Source organism: Lepidothrix coronata, unplaced genomic scaffold (assembly GCF_001604755.1).
Source record: "Lepidothrix coronata isolate B3197 unplaced genomic scaffold, Lepidothrix_coronata-1.0 Scaffold75, whole genome shotgun sequence".
Taxonomy (NCBI): Eukaryota; Metazoa; Chordata; class Aves; order Passeriformes; family Pipridae; genus Lepidothrix; species Lepidothrix coronata.
Window position 1 is genome coordinate 6,248,273 of NW_016690255.1, and position 16,812 is coordinate 6,265,084.

At 37.5% G+C, this 16,812-nt stretch overlaps 1 protein-coding gene across 4 annotated transcripts in view; it reads left to right on the top strand.

The window, feature by feature from the left end:
- SPIRE1 (spire type actin nucleation factor 1) overlaps positions 1-16,812 on the top strand; it is a 124,578-nt gene that overhangs the window by 61,092 nt on the left and 46,674 nt on the right. For all 4 annotated transcript variants that reach the window (XM_017819455.1, XM_017819456.1, XM_017819457.1 and 1 more), the window contains exon 4: positions 16,264-16,389. In XM_017819455.1, the coding sequence (XP_017674944.1) occupies positions 16,264-16,389 (126 nt within the window). The remainder of the gene's footprint in view (positions 1-16,263; positions 16,390-16,812) is intronic.

The following is a 16,812-nucleotide window of genomic DNA, read 5'->3' on the forward strand; positions in this document are numbered from 1 at the left end:
TTTAGTTAAAAGCATCCCAAGTTATTTGTCTTGCTTTGTTCTTTAACTCTGTCAGTTCCTTCATCTGTGTTGCTGCAAGACCCCTCAAACAATTGTGCAAGTGCAACTGAAGGACTGACAGAGTAAACTGTGCTGCTGGCTGGGCCATGGAAGGAGTCAGTGTTTGAAGCTTCTGTACTGTGCAGGCCTATGGAGCTGAGCTGAGGACAGACTGTGCAAAACAGAGTGGAAGTGTCTCTGTGCATGTTTGAGTCTATGTAACATTTGAGCAATATCGCCATGGTTTTGGTTTTAAAATAAAAGTATTTAATTATAGTAGTAGGGTTTTGATATGAAGGGCTTATACTGTATGTACTTGCAAGGAAGTTGTCCCTTGTGACTTTGGTCTTTCCATTTAAAAAGAAAGGCTTTTATTTTCCTTACTTTAATTATTCTTGGAAACATTCCTTCCATCAGTGTGGGCTTAGATTTGAGTGTCTTATTCCAGGCTGGGAGACAAAACCGAATCACCTTTTCTGAGTGATTTATGGCTCACAGTAGCGCATCTACATTGGTTAAAAACCCCTGTACCCATAATTCACATAATTATACTGGTATAACCTGTCTAAGGTCTAAAATAGTCTGAGGAATCCAAGGAGTTGTCCAACAAAAACAGGAAACACAGATGGGGTGTTCAGATTATTTTTGTGTATGGGGAGATTAGAGAACACCTGAAATTTGTGTGTGGCCCTTGTGCATGTAAAAGTTGTACAATAGGGCAGGGACTTTTTTTCCTGACTATTTTATGCTGTAATTATTATAAGTAATTTATACAGGAGTAAAAATATAGTTCCATTTTTTAGTGGAGGTAGAAGGAGTCTTTGGTGGTAATGGTGTCCTTTAATGCAGAATTTTTCATGACAGAGTTCCAGTTACCCCTTAAAAAATACAAATGTCTAAAGTGTGCAAAGCAGTTTGTTAGAAACAACACATTGAAATATCAAAGAACCTGTGTGAGCCTGCACTGCCTAAAATAGACCCTGGAGATTGAAGTAGATCAATGAGTGTTTATTTTCACAAGGTATGTTCTGTTTGATCAGATTAATTTGAAATTCTAACTAATGACTGGAAATCAGGGTAATGGTCAATTAATACAGTAAAGCTGTAGTGACCCTTAATAAAATGAGAAAAGAGCAGAACCACCATTACAAAAGGAACCTATATCTTCTCTGCCCTACTGATTAACTCCAGTGCTTAGCCAGGCAATGCAGGCTGACTTGACCAAAGCTGAAGGAATCTGCCTGAGAGTCTCTCTCTCCAACTCTGAACCTCTTCCCCTCTCCAGGTGTTAAAACTAATAAGTGCACAGAAGGCCGTGATGGGTTTTTCAGATTCGCTGTCAGCCCGGTAAAGGCAGCAGATCTGCTCAGAAAAATTAGCCAGGACAGCAGCTTGTCTTACGTTAGGATTTGGCAAAGGTTCAACTTGTCAGAATCATTTCCACCCATGTAGACTTTGCCACCTTGGATGTTTGTGGTGTTGTCAATTGCTTTTTAGCTCTTTGGGCTCCTTTTGCTACTTTTAAAAATGCAAGCCATTCTTACACAGATTCACATGATATCTTCTATTGTGTCTGTAAGGCATTCTTTGATTTCCGTGTAATGCCAGCATGCCATAGGGGATATCCCAGGTACTTTATCAGGACTCTTGTATTATTTACACTATGTGTGTGATGTATGTTTTAGTAGACAAGTAAATCAATGGTGACATGCAAAATTGTTGTACAATTCTCTCTCTCATATAGCGTTACGTGTTGAGGGTTCCCAGTTGCTGCCCTCGCAGACCATGTTCAAAACAGATGAACTTGTTTCTGTAGTTTTTATGTTGTGCATATGCAGCTCTTATTCGAAACGGGCCATATAGCTGTTCTTGTAGCTGTAGTGCTCTACAGGCATGAGAGAAGCAGGATTTATGGGGTGTGGGAGAACTTCTTAATTAGGCTGAGTGATTTAGCTGGGGGGGAAATATGCTATGCCTTCCATGCTGAAAGGAAAGGTCCAATGGCAGAGTCTCCATGTGCTTGTCCGCTATATATTTTGGAGTCCCTAATGTCTCTGAGGTGTTAGAGCCTTACAATCCATCATTCCATTCAGGAGAGAAGTTAAGAGGAAAAGCAGCTGTGGAAGCTTTGCCTTTTCTAGTTCTTGCCAAGACACAAATCCCTGGATTTGAGTACGCTCATAAGTTTTTCATGCTGATACCAGTTGCATAAAAAACTACATGTATTGCAGTTGTCAATATTGCTACTTCAGAGTCACTTTAAGGATGATATAATTGCATTGCCAAAGAAAATGGAAGTAAATAGATGCTACAAAATTACTTAATTCCTTTTAGAGGCATATTGTCCTGTAACAGCAACATGGGAAAAAGAAAAAAATGTAGCAAGGGCCCTTTAATTAAGCCACTGTGATCTTCTTGCTTTTGAATTATTCAAGAGGGAGCCTTAGGCTGGAGGCAAAGTTTCTTTTGGTGCATTTATTTCTGTGCCAGTAACACTATAAAAAGAAATTAAAAATTTGGAGGAAAGTTCATAGAATTGACTTAAAAATACCACTAATTGTCCAAAATAACAACGTCTTTATTTTAGCTGTGTGATTTTTTTTCTTTAGTATGCTCTTGATTACTTTGCTCCCATTATGTTATTTTCTGCCCCCCTTTGCTTAGTGTTGCATGCTGTATTTTTGTAAAAATATTTAAGTGAGATAAGGCCTTTTGATACAAAGAAGTAAACAGTTTCTGCTAGACTGTGCTGACTCCTGAAGATCTGAATCTGAACGGCAGGATATCATATTTATCCCAAAGATTGGTCTGAAGTCTGGGCAAGTTCTGCATTTCTTAGTAGAAGTTTTTTTACAGTAAGGTTTTGTTTAAAACATGAAGTTGCAAAATCCTTAAATAATAAGTAACTGAAGCAGTCTTTACGGGTAGCTTTCAAAAGATTATCGTCTGCAGGGTGCACAGCTCTGAGTGTATTTTAAGTGATTGATTTGTAAATATTTCTTAATAAAATAACACAGTGGGAAAAGCAGTATTCTTCTGGGTGATGGCTTCAGTGCTTTTCTCACGTACTTTTAGCTTTGCCTCACTGCATCGCTCGGGCCGTACCATCCCGAAACTTGTGTGTCTGTGCAGGTGAGTCACGTATGTGTAGTTGTGGAGAATTATTTGAAGATTTTAATCTAGCAGCCTTCCTGATAACCTGTGCAACAGAATAAAATGGTACCAAGAGAAAAATTCCTTGAATTTACTGAACTTGGCAGAACATTTATTGGAGAGAAGTGTAGACCAGCCTGAATGCTATAGTGAACTTGGGAATTCAGAGATTTTATGTGGGGAGGCAAAGCAGACTGGCAGAACCAAGTAGCAACCACGGCTGCTTGCTGTTTGGAGACCCAAACTAAACCATTTAAAGAGGAATATTTATCTGAGGGATTGACAGGACAGGGAGCTAAGGCATTGTGCTAAGGGAAGACAGCTGCATGCGGTGGCAATGCTTCGTATGCTGCTCTGAGTTGCTTTGTGTAAAGCCTGCAAAGAAGGCACTAGGAAGACTCCTTTCGGAAGCTTGGTTGCATGGAAAACAGAGGCATTCTTTTGCCTTTGCCCTGAAGAGGGAACAAAACCCTTTGTTTTGTTGTTATTTATCTATTTGCATCTCAGAGAAGGAGACTAGAAACTTGATTTCAAGCCCTAGAAAGAACAGGCATTTGTTTTAAAGATATTACATTCTTGATGACAGGGAAGAACACGATACTTTGGTTGATTTAAGCTAAAAGAGAGTTCTGTGGTTGGGATTTTTTTTTGCTTTCTCTTAGGACAAAGCAAACTTGGAGTTGGGACAAGAATGTTCTAATGAGCAATTGTATTTATTTTTCCTTTTCAGCATACAAGGATTTCTTGATGTGAGCCTTAAGACCAACACTTGCTTTAAATCAGAAAATTCTCATGAAGCCAAATCTCTTTATGAATTGGTGTCTTCTAATCAATTCACATCAGTCAGTCCATTATATCATACTACATGTAACAAGCCCCCATATCTGTATTTTATTCAGTCACATACACTTGCATAGGTAAATGTAAGATATCACTATCCTCATAAAAAGGATAAAAAGGAAAGATTATAAGGTGATGTTTGAAAACACAATGGTGTTAAGTGAAGAAAATGAGCTATAGGGTTTGTTTTTTAAAAAATCTTTGACTTCTATGGTAGCATGTAATAGTAAAAAAAAAACAAATGAAAAATAAAGTTCAACATGATTTATTAAGTCTTTTCATGTCTGTACAGAGGAATCGTGTTACAGTAGAAATATTTTAAATGGCTCAGAGGTAAAAATAAAGAGATAATATGTTTTCTAGGCAATACACGTTTAGAAATAAAAACATTCAGTAAGTTAATTTTGCCCTTCTGTTTGCCCTTGTGTTTAATTTCTTATAAACCTATACAGAAAGTGAAGGGGTTCTTGTACCTTAGCTTGATGCAGAAAGCTGGGGACAGTTTGTGTAAATCCCTTTAAAGTGATTTTAAAGCAGCTTTTAATGTGACAAGTGTTTAAGTGAATTATGTTGATAGACAGGTTTCATTAATTAAAGTGATGTCATTTGGTGCCTTAAACAGTTGTCCTGATTGGAGACAGTGTAATTGAAGGTCAACACGTGGTCAGCTTTACTTTGAAAGTAACCACTGTGCTCGTTTTAAAAGGGTGATGTCAGTCCTTTTCACATTTGAGTGTGTTAGTGAGCAAAGAAGGAGTGTTTATTGCAATTTCTTGCCCTGACAATGGTGCTTACTATGTTTGGAGCCAAGGCACTTTTCTAGGGACTTTCCAGTGAAGAGTCTGATTGCCAGAGACATTTGGCCTCATGGTGTCACCTTCAGCAGAAGTGCTGAAATCTGTCCTTACCCGAAACCTTAAAAAAAATGCAAAATAGTTGCAAAAAGAGTACCTCTGAACACTACATGTTGGGTTTTATTTCCTACTTGGGCCCACTTTTTTGCCACCAGTGGCTGAAGGAGAGGGAGAGAGGGAACGTGCCTGGTCCTTCCAGGGCTCTCCCGGTGCCCAGGGATGGATGGCACCCATCTGCCCTCAGTATGGTCAAGGGAGCAGGTAAAACAGGATGGATGTTGTGTTCAGGGCACTTTCTGCTGTAAAGATGAAACTCAAGAGGTTTGTAATCTCCCGGCAGATATTACTTCTGCCTGGGTGTAGGGCAGCAACCCGCTGAGGGGAGATAACCAGCAAGATATCTGGGCAACCCCACCACTAACCTCTATTGTCTTACGTGCCTACCACAATAAAATGATTATTAATATTCTTAACCACTCTGACAGATAAAGATAACCTCTCTTTGAGGTTAATTTGGCAGCTATCTAGGGCTTTTAATGAAGGCGCTGCAAGCAAAGTGGTTTCTTGGCAGCTCCCTGCTGGTGTCACGCAGAGTTTGGGGGAACTGAGCCCCCCCCACCTTCCACTCCTCCCCAAGTTGCATTTGAAGTTGTCTTTCTTGTGGGACCCTGAGGTATAGTTAAAGATACTGGCAAAAAGTCCTTTAGAAACACTTAGATTGGGGCCTTTTGACAGGAGAGTGATGTTTTAAGCTATCTTTGCCGGCAGAACAATCTGTGATCTTTAACGGTCATCAGTTTTACACTAGACTCTTTGTAGATGTGATGGTACATCCTAAATTCAGTTCAGAGCTGTCAACAAACTCCAGTTGAGGCCCTTTGCCAGTGTCTTAGGTTTAGCCCTTTATCTATTGCTATCAACTTCTTCTGTATGAAGTTGATGTTAAACTGGCATTCATCTTGCTGAAGGTAGCAATGATTAAAATAGACTTATATATTTGCATTTCTAGTTACTTGTACTTTGCTCCAAAGTCTTGTTTATTTTAAAAATAACTGCCCTGAGTTTCAGCCTTCAAAAGTGATTTTATAATGAAAAATGTCAGTATAGAAAAAGTTGCCCAAGAGTAACAATTGGTCTTTGACTACATGCAGGAGAGTGTTCTACCACGATCACCCTTTTGATAACCTTACTCTCCATGGACTGTCACTACAGTATTAATTACCTTCCAGAGATTTAATTCCTTTTATATTTCTGTTTTGGAAGGCATTGGTAAACGTATCATAACGAAGCATCTATTTCAATAGACATGTAGTAGATGCCTCTGCAAGTGCCAGGGGTTTTAAAGTTAGCTTTGAAGTTGAAGAACTGAGCTGGGAATTCCTGCCTGACTTGTAGAGATATATCTTTCATGATGTGTAACTGAGAACAGGTAAATAATTATCTATGGTGCAGGTCCTTAGAGTACTTGGCACAAAATAGTTTAATTATTTTAAGAGCTGTGTTTGAAAACAAAGCAGTCATGCAGCAATTGACTGGAGAACTAGGAAAATGATTTGCCCCCTTTCATTTTCTCTTTTTCCCTTCAGATAAAAAGATTTTGATGAAGAGGCGGCTGGTAGCTGGGTTGTGGTGTATGGGGATTTTTTTATTGTTGTTTTTTGGTTTTTTTTCCTTTAACTATTCTTTGCCAAAGACACATCCCTTTTACTGAAGAACTTACTTGTTTCTACAAGGTTTCTTCTTAGATAACAATGGTAAGACTTATCTGATGTGGTTGAAATAACCTAAAGTGCAAAATTATTTCATGTTAATTAAAACCAAGGTAATAAGAGTTGGAAGATTCTTCAAATACTTTAGGCTATGTATATGTTTTCCAATGCATCTCTTTCTGAGTGTGCAATTGAATTTATTTCCAGAAGAATGCTCAGCATTTGAAAGTACAAGTAACTTTTTCTTGAAAATATAACAAACTGTTCTTGCTTTTGCCATCAGAGATTGGTCCAGGTGCAGGGCTTTGCATCCTTCTACAAGTGGCATATTTTGAAATAAGCAAGATAACTCTTAGAAAGAACAGCCAAACTCAAGAGAAGAGGAAGAAATGTTCTTGTATTTAGTTTATTAGCAAGAGACAATATCTCTTACTTTATATTTTGGCTTCTCATCTTGTGTTGAGGTCTGTGTTGTTCATCCTTTTTAGAAGCAAGGACTCTCGCTGTCCCCTCCAAGGAGTCATGATGTTAAAAAACCAATATATATTAAGATTGGACCAAGGGTCAGCCTTTGGATTATACTAGAATCTTCACAATCTCTTTATTAGAAATAATAAAGTTTACATTTCCTATCTATTTGTATGAGTTCAGGACCTAAGATTTCAAGAAAACTACGTATTACTACAAGATGCATAATAATTTGCTACAGTTTTCCACTCTGAATTTTCATATGGAGACTAAGATCTTTTTAACAGATAGAAGTGCAAATGGACTAACAGATCAGGGACACAATGGAAAAATATGCTGTAGCATCATATGTGATTTGGTCAGCTGTGGCTCTGATCCAGAATTTTTTTATTTTCCTGATCAGAAAAGATTCCTGACCAGATCAGTGGGCTTTACATTGACCTCAGATGCACTGGCAAAATAAAATTAATAATTCCTAATGTCACAAGAATGAGAGAATATATGCAAACATGGACTGCAAGGCTGTGACAGCACAACTACAATGTAGACTCAGTGCAGTTTGGGATACATGGAAATGGCCTTGAATACTTGAAAGGTTGGTGGGTTTACTCCTGTTGCTGCCATTGGCAAGAAATGTGTGGAGCCAAAGCAAAGCAGCAAAGTTGTCTTTCCCTTGAGCCTCTGAGCAGTCAGGGCAGTAGAAACACCATCTGCAGTCCCTACAGGTGGTTAATCCCACCTATAATACAGGGTGTATGTCACAACCATTGACTCCAGGTAATTCAGTTTCTAGTAATTATCATAGTGGAGGCAATTTCGAGAATGGAGTGTGCATAGAGGAAATGGACAAAAAAGAGGACCAGCACTACAGTGAGAACTGAGGAGAAAATAACACCTTTTAAATTCTGATTCATTGGCTATCTGTTCTGCTTGAATAAGCAAGGATGTATATTTGAATCAAAATTAAATATTTAATTTTTAATCAAGTAATCAATAAACTGTGGGTTAATTTTGTTCTTACCTATCTTAGAATGGCATATGTTTTAAGTATTATTAGCAGTTATATACCTGATTCACCTGATAAGACTATTGCAATGTAGATTCAGTAGTTATAAATTGTAAGAGAAAAGTGTTAAGCATGCTTGCCTAGAAGAGGAAGAGAAGGAATTTTTCTGTAGGCCTTTTTCATGCAATCAGAGTTTCAAGACCTGATTTCCCTGACAAAGGCATTAACAAATAAGGAGTATGGCACACATGAAGGAATAGAATAGCTTTCCATACACTGAGGTCTAATGAAAGATAAATGAGACTGGTTAGAAGTTACTCGATTTATTCATTGGGAGTAAAGTTTAAAAGCATTCTGTGTTTAGTAATGCTGTCTATTTGGTTAGGCAACTGGAAATCTGGTTTTTTGGATGCGAATAAAAAAGTCATGCTTCAGGACAAAACATGAAAGCAAATTATTATTATGCCTACTGAGAGAAGTTTCAGCACTTTACATAAAAACAAACAAGCTTCCCACACACACATACACTTTAAAGATCTGTATGTGAACAGTAAATTGCTGCCAAGGAAAGTGCATGTTTTTCTTTTAGTTGATATATTTTAATTGGATTTTAAGTGGCTCATGAATAAACTGCCTGACATTAATATATTGTCTCTCAGTAAGTATGCAAACATCTGAGCTGCTTAGTGATGAGATTGATGGGCATTATTGAAAAACTGATAAAACCTCTCTTCTGCACTCTTCTCCCCTTCCTTTTCTATGTGTGACTGTGATTTCTAATTTGAGAGTAATTTCCCACCATTTTCTGTTGCCTTTTGATAAAATAGTTTTCCCGTTTATGCTGTTTGAAAATTTCACTCTTTTCTACTGTTTTTCCAGAGATGCTCTGGTTTTTTTTTCAAGCAGTACCCTGGATGTAATGTCTACTTTATATGCTTGTGTGGAGTGTTGGGGAGAAGGGAAGAAAGAAGGGCATCTGTCCTGCTCTCATTCTCCACTGCGTACGCCAAGCATCCTGGTACAAAACCAACTCTCTCTTTTCTGCTGAACAGAAGTGGTAGTCCCACTAAGAAGGTGCCCTAAGGAGGCCTGAGAAGCATGTCAGACGACCATACAAAGTGGCATTACAGGGGTGCAGCTCTTTGCTATCTAGGTGTAAGTTATTTAATAATGCGAAGGGTGGTTCCACAGCTTAATGGGCTGTTAGCTAAATAACTACAGGTAGCCCTGTGAATATGCACAGCCACTCCCCTTCTCCTTTAATTATCCGGTTTTATCATGTTTCCCCATCTACGCCTCTACTCTGCTTTTGAAGCCAGTTTTCTTACCCAGATGCCTCCATCTCATCCCTCACGCTGCTGCTTCTGCAGGAAATGCAGGTGCATGTGTGGACAGATGAGAGCTGCCGAATGTGCACAGGGCTGTTGCCTTTTTCTGAAGCAGAAAACTTTAGAAAACAGTTGCTGCTGACAGGCTACCTAGTGGTTTTGCTAAATGTTGGAGGGGTTGACATTTCATGTAAAAGAATGGGAAAAATATAAATGGTAGCTTTTTCCCGTGCTCATGAATAATCCCATTGATGTTCCACTGAATAGTCAAAGAACAGGAGCTAGCAAATTCAGATTACTGCATATTTATATTATTAATTCCTCCATTATTCTGCTAAGAAACAAAGCACAGTTTCTCTGAAACTAAGAGAGAATGCAGAATTGGTTTTCACTTAATTGGCTCTTTTGAAATAAGCCTCTTTGAGAAGCAGGATGTTGTTAGTCCACTGTGTAAAGACAGTGTAACAATACACCTAACACAGAATCCAGAAACAGCTGTATGCAGGGGGCTGTAGTGGAGGGGTGAAAATAGCATAGTAGTTTTCAAGAAGAAATGAGGATTTATACAAACACAGCTTTGGCAAGAAGTCTGCACTAGCAGATAAAATTAGTCAGTCATTGAAAAATTAATGTCAAAATGTCCAGTGGAAATAATCATTGTCTTACAAAAACATAGGTTGACTTTAATTTGAAGTCTGTTTTTATGGGCAGGGTCTTCATTCTGTACTTAGAAGGCTAATAAAGAGTAAGAATAGTGTTCACTGAGCATGAAAAATACAAGATTGGACTTAAAAATTGAAATGTAGTCAGTAACATATACTGGAGTTTGCTTTCCATTTCTTAACACCAGTGTAAGTTTTAAATACTTTCAAGAGTGTTTGTAATTGTGTTAAGTATTTGTAAGACTCGTTTACCTGAAGATGGTATCATATGAATGTAACAGAGTACAAATTGTCTTCACCTTTAATTGTTTCTGATGTTGGAAAAGGTTCAAGTGTATAAGTGAGACAGTTCTGTGAGGTGTTAGTCTTGCAGTTGCTGTCTGTTGAAATTTTATCAAGATTCTCATTACTGCTTAAATTCAGTCTAATAGTGTGGGAAAGTAGCTAAGACTCTTCAAATAGCTGTGAAGTATAAGATTTTAAGAAAAAAAAGAGAGTCGTGGTGCTCAGTATGTCAAGGCAATTGGTACCTGAAGGAAACAGTGTCAGGACAGATATTCTGTTCAGAAGAAAATAGTGGGAGTCCTTTACTGTGCAACAGCTTCATCCTCAACATTGTTGAATTGCTCATGTTTTGGTTTGAGTTTCTAAAAACAACTACAGCATACAAAGCAGCACTGCAGCATTTCCCAAACACAGTGTACCCACATGACAAGAGTCTTTCAGTTTTACTTCCATGCTGACTTAAGTTTTGACTCAGGAGGGCATTTGTAAACATTTCTTAGTCCATTCCTGTTTGACATTTCAGCATATATATAAATAATTTGCACAAGGCCTTTAACCCTCAGAGTTTGCAAAGCAGAGGGAAGTTAAAGTGGTGATGATTATATGATACACACAAGTGGACATTTCTTTAAGGATCAAGATCTTATGCAAAGCACTGTTTTCAATTCTTACATAATCTGATTCCCATTTGCAGTTTTGGCTTTAATTTCAGCAGCTACATGGTAGTCTTCTTTTTACAGTCCTGAAACAGAGAACCACCAAGAACAGATTATATCTGTTATTGCTAAATGCAAAACCTTTGCTGCTGCATTTGGGGTTTTATATTAGAAAGGAAAATCAGTAAAGCAAGAATGTATTTATTAAGTCATTTTATGGGGAGGATCACTTAAACCATTAAATTTAGAACTTATGTAAGTAGATAACTGTGTAGTTCTTCTCTTGTCCACCTCAAAGCGATGAAAAACAAGATTAAAACAACAGATATCATCACAAAGGGAAGGGCTTACAGACTGCTGGAGAACATGTAAATACTGATGTAGATGCACTAGCAATTTGCTTCAATTTCCACAAAACCTACCTTTTCTTTGAGGTGTGTAAAATTAACTAGGAGCTCACATGTCAAGCAATTGGACATTCCATGGCAGTAGCAAAAGAACATTTAAAATACCAATTTAAAAAGTTACCAAGCTTTTACAGGTGAAGAGTAACTTTCTGTGAATACTTTCTGTATTTTCTATTAACTTATTTTGGGGTTTAATAGCTAACTCTGCTCCCATCCCTTTTGTCTTATCACAGTCTTACCTTGGTAGTATTACCCTCAAATCCTTTATCAGAGGGATCAGCTAGTCCTTGACCCACTGCAGTTACAAGTGGCAGAGCCAGGGGCAAATCTCTGCCTGAAAAGTTTGAGAGAGCAGCTCTGAACTGCTGGGAAGCAGGTGAACTGGCTCCAGGTGTTGTGAAAGCCTGTGCCCAAGTCATGGGTACTATGCACAGGGGTGGTTTTAACAAGCAGAAACATCTTACAAACTCATGGCAAACACTTATTCCTCTGAACAGCCCATTCCTTAGCGTTGTTCTGGATAATAAAGCGAAGCAAAATACTTGGTTGAGTTTTACAAAGATGCAGGTATTGTCTTGGTGAGAGTTCTCTGGTAAGGCATATGGCTCCTTGGAAGTTCATTTCAATGTGAAAAAGCATATATATGAAAAAACCCCCTAATCATAAATACTAATAAATAACTAATAAATAATAAATAACTAATAAATAATAATAAATAACTAATAAATAATAAGAAAATAACCTTGACTTGGAAAGGCATCTCAACCCCACTTGCATTTTTTGAACCTGTTGCAGTACCAAACTGCAAAGGATGAGGCAAATATCTAGTACAGTTGCATGTTCAGTGATCTGTTTGTTAAAGTAATTTCTTCTTGTTGCTTAAGAAAAAGTACATCTTTTAAGTCGATGTTAATACTCCAAGGCTTTCAAAACACTTAACAAGTCTGGCATTTGCAGGCTGGTAATATGTTTTGCATAATATCAATAGCCTCTCTTTGTGGCCCATGGGAAAAAGAAATCCTTTTCTTCTTTGTGGTGCATTCATACAGTCGCTCTGTCCAAGATGGTTGCAAGTGGAAACACTTTTTGTCTTTTGAAATCTTAATTCCAGCAGCTCCGGTGTTTTGATGAAGCTTATATATCTAACCTAAAAGGTTTTACAAAACTTACCTGCATTTTAGTGGGCGAGTCAGTTGTATTTTTTGTAATTTTATGGAGGCCGTGCTGGAATGTATTCAAGCAAATGCAAGAAATGCTGTTTGATCTCTTCAGATGGTTAAATTGTGATTCCTGTTAGTGCTGCTTTGGCTTGGTGCACCCTGTTTCCTAGTCAACTGAGGATGAAGTTGGAGGAGCTGGCAAGGCTATGATATTTACATAATGCCTTTTTTTCCTGTGAACCCTGAATGTGGATGGAAACAGCCTCTAATCTTCTTAGTGATCTAAGCAAAGATTGAATGCTTTGGGTCAAACTGGGGTTTTGGATAGGCTCAGTTAGGAAAAAAAAAATTAAAAAATCCCAGCTCTTCACAATTATTGGAAATGGAAATATTTACAGACTGAGCTAGTTAATGTTAATGTTTCACTAGTTGATAATATTTTTGTTATTTCACTAGTTTGCAAAGACCACATAATCTGTTTTGAGCCATACTTTTTGAGACTTCTTGGAAACAGAACAAACAGCCCTTGTGTTAAGCTCTGGGCACTGTTCACATTCATTCCCCTTAGGTTAGTTTTAAGTTGTATCATGAGGGATGAAAAGGCAAGTGTCAGAATAAGCAGCATACAGAGGCTTCCTTTCCTCGATGAACTCAAAATGACTGGAAAAGACTGCAGATCTGATTTTAATCCTTCTTGCACCACAACTGCTATGACATGGTAAGAGGAGGAGTTTATTAGGTGGCTGTCCTTTCACATCTCAGTTATTAAAACATTCTGACTGGGATTTTTGTGTGTGTTACAGTAACATAGCTTTTCAAATACTACTACCATAAAATTAAAGATTTTAAATCTTTTTTAAAGTGGACAAATATCCTGAACTCAGGCTAGAAGTGACATTTCATGCTTGATTTGCCTTGCCTGCCTAGATTTTGTGGTATTTTTTCATGCAGAAGTTGTAACTTGTCAGGCCTTCTGAACAACATGAAACTACAATATATTACAATGAAAGGGGGGAAAATCAGTCTGTCCTATTTACATTTTCCTTTTTCTTCAGGCTTACCTTCCCCAATCAAAAAAATTCATGTAAAGTTGCTTGACTTAATATTACCATGAGGAGTTGTATTATGTAATGCATCTTCACATAATATAAGATCACTCAGAGACTGATTTTTCAGAACATGAAAGTTAGTAGGAGCTGCTGGCCCTCTTTTAATACCTACAGCGTAACGTTTGCAAACCAAATGGTCAGCTTTTTATGTGGTTGCTTTTGTAACTAAGTTCAGCAGCAGGCTTTTTTTTTTTTGCTTTGCTTTGTGTTCAATAATAGAATCAAGGTTATATCCATCCCCTGCTTGAACTTGTCACCACCGCATTTCATTAACTTTCTCAATATTTGATGCAAATTGTTTCTAATTAACATGCTTCTGAATAAAGAAAAAAAACATTCTTAAAAACCTGTGTGCAATCTGTATAATAATGAAATTTATTCTCAGCTATGAAGACTTATACCATTTTATGACCTTTTTTGAAATTGCTTTTGCTATTATTATTATTATTATTATTATTATTATTATTGAAAGTGGTGTATTTTAGAATTAAACCCTTTTATCTGTACAATAATTAATAACCAGAAATAGCCTACTGAAAACATAGTAAGGCAGGTAAGGACACAATTCATTATTGAGAAAAAGGAACACAAATTAACCATACTCAGAATTTTTTCTTTTAAATATTCTAATATTTTCATTAAGTTAAGGGAAATATTTAATAGATTTCTCTCTTTGTGGTATGTGTTGTTATTGTTGTACACATTGGAGGTGCATCTGTTTTGGTTTTTCTCCCTTTATGCACAAAGGAGTTGATCTGATATGTTAAAAAGGAAAAAAAGAAAAGAAAAACAATTGAAAAAGGGGAGGAGAAAAAAGAAGACGAAAGAAAAAAAAGGAAAGGGTGATTTGCTTTGGTTTGGTTTTTCTGTCTACTATGTTCCTGTGATTATCCAGAAAGAAATTTGAAGACTGTAAGAAAATTTTGCCCATCCATTATAAAACAGCATAAAATTTGAAAGGGAGGCAATTTCTTGAACATCTGCCTTGTATTCCCTACATATGAGGAAAGTATATAGCAAGGGATGAAAATATGCACATACATATATAAACTTTCCTTATATATATTCTCTTTTACAACTAAAAGAAGAGAGAGAGAGAGAGAGATGTACATGTAATAATCAGAACAGGACATTGCAGGGGTCCAAATTGTGCTTGTAAAAATTTATCAAAGGAGTTGACCAAATCTGACCACTGAACTCTGCACTGCTATTCTAATGGGAAGAAATAAAAGACAGCAAGAGACCTATGACCTCAGAAAGCAACTTGTCAGTGAGATTGAACCGATCTAAGTCTGGCTGTAGTCAAACACAATTGTTCAGCCCTTCCTCCCTTTTCCCACCCCAGCAGTGCATTCTCCTTGCTCCTTTTTGCCTGCACTACAAGTGTATCTGTGCCATGAAGAATAATTGTCTCCTGCTCCATTTCCTTCACATTGTTAATTTTTGTCCAAATGAGTAATCCTTTCTGAATTAGGGCACGAACTCTGGTGCCTGCATAAGGGCATTGGTGGATGCTTACAGCTAGAGGCCACAGGACCTCACCTTTTAGTGGCAGTATGGATTTAAGTCAAATGGAAAGCAATATGGAAAAACAGCCTGGGCTTTACATGCATCGTGCCCTTTGTAATCACAGCGTTCACTGTAATAACAGGAGAGATTTAGACAAGTATGCCACTTGGCTAATTGAGGGCTCTTCTGCTAAAGAGGCTTTTGTCTCAAGCTTTAGTTCTGGAGATTTGAATGTAGCCACCCTCAGGTTTTGGCTTGTTCTTGGTTTTAGCTCTATAGCTATACCTACAGCTATATATATAATAAATAGCTACTATAAAACCACAGTAATAAGACAAAGTTTAGGTAAAGATTTTCTTTTATTTTAATATATAGACCAGTATGATGTATGATATGGGTACTCTAGTTTTGGTTTTGGGTTGTTGGGTTTTTTTTAAAGTGTTTAGGGAACAAATTATTTTATTTATTTTATTCCAGCTGTTTCTAGCTGAGATTTCCATGTTGAAACTTGCGGGTGATGGATTTGACTTAGGGAAAAAAGGTATTACAACTATTAGTATCTGTGCTGAGCTATTCTAGGGTAGTAGAAGCTGGATGTTCCTGAAACAGAATGTTGCTAATAACATTCGGGTTCTCTGTCTGAAATGTAACGGCCTGTCTCAGTGAAACTCTTGACAGAAATGGGAGCTGCATGATTTACTCTAAAAGCAATTCTGGACTGACTGCTTATCAGTAATGGTGAATGATTATTAGTGATTTCAGTAGGCTTTCAGAGTTTTACACGTTTAGCAGGTTTGGGGGGTTTTTTTGGTAATGCAAAGGCAATGTCTTGTTTTTCAGAGTTTTCCAGAATGTGATCAACCAGTCCCCTTACCATCCCTACAGAGCTCTTCTCATAAAATAAATAAGAATGAAGGTTTAGAAAATACATTGCAATTTCTGACTAAACTGAAATGTCTCATGGATGCTTGTGCCCTTGATATTCTGTTGCATTCACTTTCATGTTTTCTCATGCTCTGTAGCATTAATGAAAGCAATGGGGCATTGTTTTGATATTGTTATTTATTTGTCTCCCTAGCTGTGTGCTGCCCACCTGCCAACCCGATCAGAGGCTCCAAACCACTATCAAGCAGTATGTCGGGCTCTGTTTGCTGAAACAATGGAGCTGTACACTTTCTTGGCCAAAATTAAAAGTGCAAAAGAGGTAAGCAGTCTGTGAAGATTATCTGCTTTTGAGCTCATCCCTGTGTGAATTCAGCCTACGAAATCACTTCAGTATCCAGCTAGCAAGGAATGTCAGATGCTTGAAGAAATGACCTGTAGTGTTTAGGGAGAGCAGTTCTTCAGCTGAGATTTTCTTTTTCCTTTTGGCCTTTAACCATTTACAAATGTCTTGTAGAATTTGTTATTGACTGTGACTAGTCTATTTGGGAGTAAAACAGAAGATTTTCTTGGAGATTAACACACTGCATACATGTACCCATTCCTACATGCATGTATGCAATGCATTTGAGTCTAAAAGCTTCTCTGGTGTTTCAGGGATGTTGTGAAGTGTCAGAGCTTTGCTTGTTCTTCCTCAGCTCCTTCTCACGAGGGAATTCTCTTTGCTGAGAATTGTCTGAGATTC